Raw genomic sequence first — 11582 nt, 5'->3', positions numbered from 1 at the left:
GGTGATGCTGCGGTGCGGGGAGAGCATCCCGCGGTTTCTGGAGGCACCGGTGGGTGGAGGATCTCCCCCGTGCTGGGCTTGTGCTGTGTTACGTGAGGATGAGCTGCTCCTGGATGGGCTTTCCTCTGCTGGGGAGCAGACCTGGCTGCTTCTGGCCTCGTGGCAATCGGGAGCGAAGGGAACAAAGCCAAGGAGTGGCCCACAATCTGCTGATGGTGCTTGGGAGAAGGGAGAGGTGGACATCAAGCGGCCTCCCCGGGTTGCCCCAGGGCCACTGAGGCTTTGGGGGGGGTTAGCCTCTGGTTTTCACATCCCCAGGGGTGCCTGGAGGGCAGCGAATTGGGGTGTCCAAGGAGCCCACTGCCAGCAGAGATGCCACCTTCATCCATGGCAGAAAAGGATGCCGTGAAGTCCTTGTGCCACCTCCTCAGGGAGTTGCTGGCCCCAAGTGGGAAATGGAGGCTGCTGGTGTCCATCTGGGCTTCTCCCTTTGCACGGGGTGAGCAGCCGCGTTGTGTGAGCCTGCGTTGAGATAAGGAGCCTGGTCCTGGAGATAGAGAGCTTCAGCCGAGGGGGATCATCCTGCTGCCAGCCCAGGGCTCACCTCGTGGGGCTGAGCACCACCTCCTGCTGCCATATCCCACTTGGCACAGTGATGCTCCGAGCTCACAGTGAAAGGACCCTCTGCAAATATGGACCACTTCTCCCAGATTGGTGATGCTCTGAGTGGCTCCGTGCTCTCTGGAACGGACAGCAGAGGATTGGGGAAGTCTGCAAGCCTGCCCTGAGCCCTCACGCCAAGAACTGCTGTCAAAATGAGTGTTTAGCAGATGAACTGGAGGAAGAACTGTGTTGTCCCGTCCCCCCCCCCCACCCCATCCTCATTGCACCCTTGCACCAAGAATTTCACTTTGAAGAGGGAAGTGAGAATGAACTCAGTGAGAACCCACGGCGTGGGGTTCGCAGGCAGATGACCTTGGCTCATGAAATAAGGACCTGGGACCTCACAGCCCCTTCCAGGAGGCGGGAGCACTCACACCATCGTGCTCACACAGCCTGTGCTTAAGCTGAGCTAACGAGGAATGGGAGTAGCTCTGAGTCATTGCACGGCTGCTGGAGAAAACCAAGTTAAATCAATCCCAGTAGCCTGAGGAATCTGTGTGGCGCCTGGAAAAGAGCTTTCCTTGGGTCTGGAGAGTGTTGCAGCCCTGCTGGGATGCAGCTGACCCCTCCGTGCTTACACCAACAGAGCCGTCCTCGCTTCCCTCGCTGCCGGCAGAGACTTTTGCCCTTTGCTCTCCCTGAAGCCGTTGGGGTGACTCAAAGCCTCCATGTGCGTGTCCCCTGCTCAGCTCGGGCTCCAGGACGGGGAGAGGACCAGTGGGTTGGGGTCCCTCCAGCAGCACCCACCACCCCAGCTGGTGTGCCCCCTCCGTGGGAAGCGGGGTGGGTTTGTGCGGTGCCGCCTGTTTGGGGTTAGTGTGATGTGAGGGTGCGGGGACCCCCTGGACCCCTCTGGGAAGGGGATGTGGGGACCTTCCTGAGAAGGAGGAGCAGGGACTACCCAAGAGCCCTCCAGGAAGGAGGAGGTGCTGGGGTCAGTGGGCAGCAGCACAGAGGGACCCTGACTCACTGGGGCTTGTCACCCATCCCAGCGGGCTGGGAAGCCTTTGGGTGCTGGCTCGCCTGGGGGGGGGATTGTTGCACTGGTGAAAATTAACGAGGGTGGTGAAATGGGCTGGGGTTGGGATGTGGGAAATGCTCCACGTGGCTTTTTCCACCTGCTCCCACGTCCCGTGGGCAAATCCTTCCCTTTCCACGTGGGGACTGGGTGGTGTCACCCACAACTGCCGGAGACACCGGGGCCACGCGGGCTCCTGGCGATGGAGCCCTTGCCCCCGGGGGGGGGAGAAAACCCAACACAGGGCTGCCTTGTGCAACCGTGCGAGCGGACGGACACCCTCCCCAGCCCTCTCTTCCTTTTTCCACGGACGGGCAGGGCTCTGCCTTTATCGGCAGCACCCAGCGCAGCCCCGTGCTCTATCTCCCCGGCTGGTTTTTTGCTTCCTCCCAGGGTGTGCCACTCGCTCCCGCCTCACCCGGGCTGAACAAACCCGGCTGTGGTTGCCCAACGTCCTGCCCCACGCAGAAAATGGGAGAGGATTTCCTAATGGCAGCATGGGTGAGGTGCTGCCTGGGTGCCCCGGGGAGCGGGTGGGCTCTTGCCATCCATGGGGCATCCCTGTCCCGTCTTTCCACCCTGATGGAGATGGGGATTTAAGCTCCTGTGGGTGTTGGTGCCGACCATCTGCCTCAGCAATGAGGGAGGGGGCAGCTTAAGATACCCCCCGGAACGCAGTGGTCCTCTCTGGAGACTCAGAGGTGGCATCAGATGGACTCAGAGACCTGGCATCCTGCAGGTTTGCCCACCGGTCCCTTGGAGGAGGGGTTGGCACACGTGGTGGGGAAAAGATGGAGTTGCCTTCCTTGTGGTGGGGGGAGGAAGAGAAATCAACCTGATGTCGTGGTGTGAAATGGCCTCGCGTGGGCTGGGGGGGCTTTTGTGCTGTGGACAAGGGGCTGTACAGGGACATGGAGTCCCTACAGGACAGGAGGGTTCCTGCAGGGATGCCATAAAGTGTATGTTGTCCTTTTGAAGAAAAAAAAAAAAGCCTAAATACTCAACGCACTAAGAATAAGCAGAGGTTGAGAGGAGGGAGGCAGCGGGGGGAGGCTTGTGGGGTTGGTGCTCACCAAGTCTCTCTGAGGGGGTCCATGATGAGGGACACGTGGAGCTAGGCTTCCCAAGAAGAAAGAAAAACACTAAGGTATTTATCTCCCCACTCCAGAAGTATCTTTCCTTTTTTTTTTTTTTTTTTTACAAACCTGCAGCAGTCCTAAAGAGTAGGCATTTATTTCCCCCCACTGCGAAGTCTTTTCTTTTTTTTTTTTTTTTTTTTAAATAGTATCTTTTCATTTCAAGAGCTGCTTGTCTTGGGCTGCTCCTCTCAGATCTGATGCTTGACACTGGAAAATGGCACAAAGCTTTTGGAAAGGGAGCAGAAAGGGGGGAAGGTGCTGGGCGGCCGCTCGGGGTCCTACGCTCGGGTGTGAGCCCGCGGGGGCTCGGTGCTCGGAGCCATTGGGCCGATTGATTTTCCTATCCAGGGCTCTTTAATAACCGGGAGCACCTTTTAACGAGGCTCCAGCCTTGGAGAGGTCTTTAACGTGCTTGTGAATCATTTATGGGCAGCAGCGGGCTCTGCCTAATGGACTCCTGGGTGCGAGTGTCGGTGATGGCTGTGGGGGTGTTTTGGGGGCTCCTCCTCATCGCTGACCCCTTTCCCACTCCCTGATGGAGAGGGAAGAGCAGGGGCTCGTCGTGCTCAGGGTGTGATGGGTGCTCACAGGGGTCCCGCACCCCCGGGTGGCTCAGAGCTGCTTTCTCCCCCCGACTTAATTGCCCCAGCCTGATGCACTTTTATTCCAGCGCTGGTAATGCTGCCTCCCCCCACCCCAACAGGCTCAGGGAGAACGACCACGAACCTTCTCTGAGCCTCTCTGCACCTGTGGGTGCTGCCTCCGTCCCCCTCCACCCAGGGCTGCTCTGCAGGGTTGTCTCCGGTGTCTCATACAATGGTTGTGCTTGCTTGTCCCCAGCTCTGCTCTGCAGGTTGCCACTTGGTCTCGCTGATGGTCCCTTTTTGTTGCTCAGAGCATCCTGGCGTGTCCCATGGTGATGCCTTATACAAGCCACATCACTTTTTCCATCACTTTCCTCCTTGGGTGTGCTTCCTTGGGTCACGTCTGTCATGATTCACCCTGGGGCTGGGGCTGGAGCCAGCCCTGGTCACCCTCCCTGTGCCTCGCCTGGTTAAGGACTAAAACCTCATCCCAGTTGCTCACCAGTGCCCCCCAAACACCTGCCCTTTTAGGAGGGGATGGGGCAAGGGCAGTGTCTCTCGCTGCTGGACATCAGGCTTTGGTGAGCTTTGAGAGGGAAGATAGTGATGGTGGGGAATCTCTTCTTATTGATCAGACCAGATCACCCTCCTCCTCCTCCTGCTCATTTTTCCCTCCCCGGCAGATGATGGCACTGTCCCCAGTTCATTTTTCTCTCTCCCTGGAGATCTTCTCCAGCCTGAAGTGACATCATGCTGTCCTGAGACCCCTCTTCCAGCTGGAAGCACAGCTCCTACCGAGTTTAGGATGTGCTCGTGGGTGCTGAGTGCCATGTTTGTCACCCCCCCACCCGCTGTCACCACCTTGTCCCCACAGCAGGGCATTTGTGCCGCCGTCCCCCCATGCCAGCTCAGCACATTGCCTCTCACTTCCCTTTCCTGTCCCCAGGGCAGAGCCACCATGGCCACCCTGAGCGCATGGGGACCGGGCTGAGGCTCCCTGGGGACCCACAGCCGGGCTGTACCCTGTGACTGGGGCTGATGGTGCCAGGGCTGCCAGGCAGAGAGCGATGGTGCCAGTGGCAGAGCCCTCTGTCCCGGGGCTGGGAGGGTGAAGGGGACCTGGAGGGCTGAGCTCATGGTAGGCTTGTTCTGGATGGAGACACCCACTCGCCTGTTCTCATGCCGAGGGCACTGGGCAAGAGCAGTGCCAGTGCCAAAGGTGGGGACATAGAAAAATGCCTTCCCAGCACCATCCCCAGGGGATTTCTCCAGCTGGCGTGGGGTAGAACTTCTTGTGGGTCAGGATCTGGACTCAGGAGGGGTCCATTGCCCATGTAATGGAGAGGACTTCAGCCCTCGGGGGTTGCTGCTGTCCTCCCCCCTCTCTCAATGCCAAATATTGTGTTAATGCTCAGAGCTGCGTGACCGGGACGGCAGGTGCCCACCGGGCTGTGCCAGCTCCCCCGGGACCTGCGTCACTGTGGGTCTGTCCCCCCCCCACAGGCAGCCGTGCTGCAAACCTGCTTCACCGGGAAGCACGGAGATCCTCACCCAGGGCTGCCTGGGGTGAGATGGAGCAACTGGGGATGGGATTTTGGGGTAGGGGTGTAAGAGCGGGGCCGTGAAAGAACACAGTGTCCTCTCACACCTCGGAACGAAGCGGTTTGGCTCCACTTTCTGTGCCCCTGGCACTGCCAGCTCCCACCACAGAGAGCCATTCCCCAGGGCTGGAGGAGGAGGAGGGTGTCCCGGGGCTGGCTCTGACCCCAGCACATTCCCATCCCCGGCTCTCCGGAGCAGGTGGCATCTCCAGCTCATCGCTGGCTGCCCTGGGAGGAAAACAGGGAAACAAACAGTGTCTCCAGCTCGGCAGCAGGACGGAAAGTTTTGCTTGCTGGGGCTGGACCGCCCGGCTGGCGTGTTCCCAGCTCCCAGCCATTAAATACCTTGGCCAAGCACTTGGTGTTTGGTTGCCCACCCCTTGCCCATCTCTTGCTTCCCGAGAGCTCAGTCTGGCAGCAGCGGGTGAGAACTCCCCCCCTGCCCCGTGGGGTTCCCCTGCCACCGAGCTCCTGTGACATGGTGTCCATGGTGTCTGGCCACCAGCAGCCTTGTCCCCAGGGAGCCACAGAGCTTCGGCTCTCCCTCCATCCTGGGTGCTCCTGCAGCCATCCCCTGCTTCCCCACGCGTGGCTTTTCACTGCAGCCTCTCTCCCCACCAGGCGAGGCAGGAGGAGTTCAGCCATTCCCCAGGGCTCCCGTGCGTGAAGGACAGAGGAGGAGGAGGAAGACGAAGGTCACTGTGGGTGTTTGCCAGCAAGACGCACCTTGGCCAAGCACTTGGTGTTTGGTTGCCCACCCCTTGCCCATCTCCTGCTTCCCGAGAGCTCGGTCTGGCAGCAGTGGGTGAGAACACCCCCCCTGCCCCGTGTGGTTCCCCTGCCACCGAGCTCCTGTGACATGGTGTCCGGCCACCAGCAGCCTTGTCCCCAGGGCCCGGGGAGCCACAGAGCTTCGGCTCTCCCTCCATCCTGGGTGCTCCTGCAGCTATCCCCTGCTTCCCCACGCGTGGCTTTTCACTGCAGCCTCTCTCCCCACCAGGCGAGGCAGGAGGAGTTCGTTCCCCAGGGCTCCTGTGCGTGAAGGACAGAGGAGGAGGAAGAGGAAGGTCACTGCGAAACAAACAGTGTCTCCAGCTCGGCAGCAGGACGGAAAGTTTTGCTTGCTGGGGCTGGACCGCCCGGCTGGCATGTTCCCAGCTCCCAGCCATTAAATACCTTGGCCAAGCACTTGGTGTTTGGTTGCCCACCCCTTGCCCATCTCCTGCTTCCCGAGAGCTCGGTCTGGCAGCAGTGGGTGAGAACACCCCCCCTGCCCCGTGTGGTTCCCCTGCCACCGAGCTCCTGTGACATGGTGTCCGGCCACCAGCAGCCTTGTCCCCAGGGCCCGGGGAGCCACAGAGCTTCGGCTCTCCCTCCATCCTGGGTGCTCCTGCAGCTATCCCCTGCTTCCCCACGCGTGGCTTTTCACTGCAGCCTCTCTCCCCACCAGGCGAGGCAGGAGGAGTTCGTTCCCCAGGGCTCCTGTGCGTGAAGGACAGAGGAGGAGGAAGACGAAGGTCACTGTGGGTGTTTGCCAGCAAGACGCGCTGCGCAGGATCCCTGCCACTCTTATGAGGTAGGGAGACCCCGGTGGGGTCCTGGGGGGTCCACGACCTGGCTGAGTCCCCCAGGAGAAATTTGGGGGCTGGTTGCTCCCAGTTTTGGTGCTCGAGGGCAGTGAGGGGTGAGGCAGCAGCTGAGCTGCTGGCAGCACCCAAGGGTGCCCGTGAGGACCATTTCCTTGCATCTTGCCATCAGGATCCCCACCACCAACTGATTTATTGCCAAGGCTGGGGATGAGCAGGGTGAATTTGGGCATGAGGACCTTGTCCTGCTGCCAGCAGGTGCCCCTCGATGGAGGGATCTCGGTGAAGCCACCGCTTGGGCTGCATCTGGCACTGCCCCCCCTCACACGTGTGTCTCACCCCATCCCTGCCCTGCTGTACCCCAACTGTCCCTGCCGGAAGGGAGCCCAGCACCCATTTCAGTGCAGGAGCAGCAGGGTGTCCCCTGTCCCTGGCAGAGGGCAGGGATGCCCTCTAGTGACACTGGCCTCAGGATGCCATGTCCCCATGGAGCTGCTCCCGGACTCCTGCATCCCCCAGGAGCTGGTCCCATGGGGACCTCATGCTCCTAAAGCCAAGCTTTGCTTGTGGTGGGGTCTGAGGGGAGGGTTGTGCGTGGGACTCGGAGTGCTGGGGGAGCTCTGAAAGTGCCCAACTCCTGCTTTGAGGATGGGCTGCCAGGGGGGGACCCTGCTGCAGATGGGGCTGGTGGGGTTCCTATCACTCAGCCGATTGCTCAAGGGCCATCACTGAAGGAGAGCGGGGCCATACGAGGCTGGTTATGGGGCTCCTGAGCAGAGAGAGGAGCCAGGGCTGTGGATGGAGCTGGGGTTTTGCAGCCAGTAGCGCTGTTGGACCCTGAGCTTGACTCAGTGGTGGTGGTGGGTGGCAGCAGAGGACCTCCAGTGGGATGCCTGGTCCCCTCTCAGGGGACTCTGCCACCCGCCAGCTCGTGTCTCCCCTTGGGAGCAGATCCCATGGGGATGCTGGTCCTCGTGGCCACCCCGTGGCAGGGCTGGGTGGATGCTGCACGGGGTGAACACGGCAGATGGCACCATCCCCATGGCTGTGGCTGTGCCAGGAGGATGAGGGATGCTCACAAGACCTGTGCGAGTCCCCCGGGTGCTGGCACGTGGCTGTGGAGGGGGACGTGCCTCCTTTGACAGCCCCCGTAGCCCCTAATAGGATCTGGGACTTGTTCCCAGCACTCGGATGGAATTACCTTTCCTCAGAGGTCTTGCCTGGAAGAGCCAGGCTGGGGGGACAGGAGGATGAGGGATGCTCACAAGACCTGTGCGAGTCCCCCGGGTGCTGGCACGTGGCTGTGGAGGGGGACGTGCCTCCTTTGACAGCCCCCGTAGCCCCTAATAGGATCTGGGACTTGTTCCCAGCACTCGGATGGAATTACCTTTCCTCAGAGGTCTTGCCTGGTAGAGCCAGGCTGGGGGGACCCTTGGGAGGGGATTGTTTGAGGAATTAACCACCTCTTGGCCATGAAAGCTTCCCCCTCCTTGCACGTGGTGCCAGGGAGGATTCCATCTCCCAGCCCGGTGTGTGCACACACGTGCCGGGGGGGAGCGTCCTGCATCTCCCCTCCCTGGGGACACCCCGACACGCAGCAGGTCCTGTGGCTGGAGGTGACATGGGCTGCCCCAGCCCCTCTCACTGCAGCAGGAACTGTCCTCCCCAAGGGGGCTGTGCTACAGGTGGGGGTGTGAAGAATTTACTGTTGATGTTTTCAGGCTGTGTGTGTCCCCTGCCTGGCCATGTCCCACCACTCACCCCTGCATGGGCAGCTCAACCTCTTTGCAGACCCCCAGGAGCACTAGCCATCCCCCCTCAGCTCCCAAACCCTGGGGGCCAGTCCCCCCCCATGTCAGAGCCACAGCACTCAGTGTTTCATGGTCCCAGCTGGGGGTCACAGGGGACCCCCCCAGATTTCCCCATGCATGTCCCCAGTGGCTCAGGCACATCCTGAGGGGGTGGGAAGTGCAGCCTGGACATCCCACAGGCATGTGTCACTGATGGAGATGCTCTCACTCTCTATCTCCTGCCACCCCTGAGGGGGTGGGAAGTGCAGCCTGGACATCCCACAGGCATGTGTCACTGATGGAGATGCTCTCACTCTATCTCCTACCACCCCTTGGTCTGCTCCCGGCAGGTGAAGGGGTGGTCTCAGTGGTCCAGAGCGAGTGGGAGATGGAGCTCAGTGTCCACCCAAACCCAGGGAGCAGGCATCAGGGACACCGTGGCTGGGGTGATGATGACGAGGTCAGCAGCATGGGGGGGCTGAGGCTGGGGAGACCCCATCTCCTGCTGGGACCCAGCTTCTCCCCACGCGTGAGCTCCCTAAGGGGGGGAATATCTCTTCTCATCTCGCTAACTTCTTGCCCCCCTTCCCCCCAGCCTGCTGACCGCTGCCGGCCCGAGATGTCAGCCGGTGACAAGAACGGGGGCAGCCGCTCCAGCAGCAGCCGCCTGCAGAGCAAGAAGCCCCCCAACCTCTCCATCGTCATCCCCCCCCGGGAGGCGGAGGAGGATGGTGCCCACAAGGAGGTGAGTGACGGGGAGCTGTGTCCATCACAGGGCTTGGTGGCTCTGCCGTCCCCAGGGAACCCCCCGTGTGCCGTCCTGTCCCTAACGCCCCTCATGCTTTCTCTTCCAGCCGTCCAAAGTCCCCATCTACCGAAAAAGCAAGAGCCTTCAGGAGCCCCGGCCGAAGGGAGGAGATGGCTCCGAGCGCCGGCCCGGCTTTCGCCGGCAGACTTCCCTGTCCCAGAGCATCCGCAGGTGAGGGCCGGGCAGTGACAGGGTCACCAAAGGGGTCCCTCGGTCCCCGTGGGGGTGTTGTGGCTGTGGGTACCAGCAGAGGACTCGGGATGGGGATGGAGAGTCACAGCTCAGAGGGTTTCCTGCGGTTCTGCTTTGACTCACTGGGGATAATCCTGTAGAATTTAGTGCTAATTCACACCGTTGTTCTGCACAATGGGGAAATATCTCAGCCCTGTTGATGGAGAACCTTCACAAGCACCTTGAGCTGTTTATCTGCTGCAGCCCAGAGCTGTTGATGGAGATACCTCTCCAGAGAGCCCCAAAGACCCGTGACCCCTCTACAGCATCCTTTCCCTGACCCATAGCCAGGTCAAAACTTGCTGAGCTGAGACACCCCAACCCAAATCGCCTGATGGAGGGGATGGCCAAGTGGGATGGTGGTACCTGGGGTGGGGGGGGGGACCTGCTGGGTGACAAGCATGCCCTATCGTGTGTCCAGGGGCACGGCGCAATGGTTTGGTGTCAGCGGCGACTGGGAGGGGAAGAGGCAGCAATGGCAACGCAAGAGCTTGCAGCACTGCAGCATGAGATACGGGAAGCTGAAGCCTGCCTACCGCGACATGGAGCTGCCCAGCCAGGAGGTCCCTTCCTTCCAAGGCACCGAGTCACCCAAGCCCACCAAGATGCCCAAGGTAGAGCTCGGGGCACAGGGTCCGGCTCCCAACCTTGCTCTCCCAGCACCAACACCTCTTCCCTCCTCCAGATTGTGGACCCGCTGGCCAGGGGCCGTCCCTTCCGCCATCCCGACGAGACAGACCGTCCCCACACGCCCCACCACGTCCTGCCACCGCTCACCCCTGGTGTTGTCTCCTTGACGTCCTTCAACAGCATCCGCTCCGGCTACAGCCGCCTGCCACGCAGGAAGAGAGAGTCCGTCGCCCACATGAGCTTCAAGGCGGCTGCAGCCCTTCTCCGCGTGAGTTTTGGGGAGCTGGGAGGGGATCATCCTCTTCCCGATTTGGGTTCCAGCTCTATCCCTCACCCATCTTCTTCGCTTCTTGGCTTTTTGCCTCATATAAAGATTGTCATCTCTCCAGGGCAGGTTTGAGGGGGAGGGTGGTTTGCTGTTTTGTTGTGGTGGGTTTTGGGTTTTTTTTAACTTCTGCTTAAAAAGAGAAGTTTTGGTGAAAACTGGACCACCAAAGTGGAACTACCTTGCACGGCACCTCTAGAAAAAAGCAGCTTCTGGGTTTCACTGCTGAGGAGCCACAAGACCTTTAGCTGCAGGGGAGGCTTCTCTGGTGGGATTTAAGCCTTGGAGTTGGGTTGGTGGGACCAAGACCCAAGCAGGCATTCAGAAGTCACTTGTCATGCTGACTAATGTGTTCATGGTCCAATGTTGGCTCTGAGAAGCTAAAGACAGCATCTGCTGCCAGCTCCTGCTGCCTGCCCTTCCCACGCAGGGGGAAAAGGAAACCACTTAATTTAATCCTTGCCATTCTGCTTTGGGGAGGGAAGCCACAAGAAACTCTCGGTGCTGCCAAAAACTGAGGGTCTTACCCTCCTTTGCCTCCCCTGCCAAAGGGACGCTCTGTCTTGGAGCCGCTGGCTCCCAAGCCAAGGATCAACAAGAGGACCTTCATGTACCCCAGCTTCATGGACGAGGACATGGTGGATGCTGCCGATACCCTGGACTCGTCCTTCTTCAGTAAGGCAAGCGCCGTTCCACCCTACTGCCGGAGCGGGGAGGGGTCCTGATGTCCCTGCACGGGGACTGGAGATGGAGCAGGGCTCTGACGGGGCATTGGTGGGCACAGTGACCACCGGTGCAGAGCCCTGGTCTCGCTGATGCTTCTTGGGGGTGGCAGGAAGCGATGCTGTTGGTGGGGATCACCCCCTCCCCAGGCTCTGGGAGGAGCCAGGCTGGCCTGGCGATGGGCACACTCGGTTGGGGAAGGTTTCTCACCTGAGAACGTTGTCTCCATCCTCCTTTCAGATGGACATGCACGACGAGACGTACTCCATGCCTGATGATGTCTTCGAGTCGCCACCTCTGTCGGCCACCTGTTTACGCACGCACCCAATGGGGGAGGATGCCAGGACGTCCCCCGAGGTGGAGCAGCCCGTCCCGTGAGTACCAGCTCTCGGTGGGGGCTGCCCAGGTCCCCTGCTGCAATCAGGACAAATGTCCCCAGCCATCCCTGCCATGGAGATGGGTGTTTCTGCCATGCTCCTGGGAG

At 60.5% G+C, this 11582-nt stretch overlaps 1 protein-coding gene across 3 annotated transcripts in view; it reads left to right on the top strand.

Annotated features, from left to right (window-relative positions):
* RHBDF2 (rhomboid 5 homolog 2 (Drosophila)) overlaps positions 1 to 11582 on the top strand; it is a 45188-nt gene that overhangs the window by 26769 nt on the left and 6837 nt on the right. Inside the window, exons 2-9 of one of the 3 annotated variants that reach the window (XM_014953660.1) lie at positions 5627 to 5700; positions 6523 to 6581; positions 8977 to 9126; positions 9236 to 9360; positions 9842 to 10034; positions 10106 to 10318; positions 10927 to 11055; positions 11339 to 11472. In XM_014953660.1, the coding sequence (XP_014809146.1) occupies positions 9001 to 9126; positions 9236 to 9360; positions 9842 to 10034; positions 10106 to 10318; positions 10927 to 11055; positions 11339 to 11472 (920 nt within the window). In that variant the 5' untranslated portion in view covers positions 5627 to 5700; positions 6523 to 6581; positions 8977 to 9000. Of the gene's footprint in view, positions 1 to 5626; positions 5701 to 6435; positions 6582 to 8731; positions 8842 to 8976; positions 9127 to 9235; positions 9361 to 9841; positions 10035 to 10105; positions 10319 to 10926; positions 11056 to 11338; positions 11473 to 11582 lie in introns of those variants that run through there. The other 2 variants (XM_014953640.1, XM_014953650.1) reach the window with 2 other exon arrangements.

The sequence above is a fragment of the Calidris pugnax genome, unplaced genomic scaffold, assembly GCF_001431845.1.
Source record: "Calidris pugnax isolate Ruff unplaced genomic scaffold, ASM143184v1 scaffold9, whole genome shotgun sequence".
In the NCBI taxonomy this organism is placed as follows: Eukaryota; Metazoa; Chordata; class Aves; order Charadriiformes; family Scolopacidae; genus Calidris; species Calidris pugnax.
Note: the sequence above shows the minus strand (reverse complement) of the source record. Positions and strands in the feature narration are given on the sequence as shown.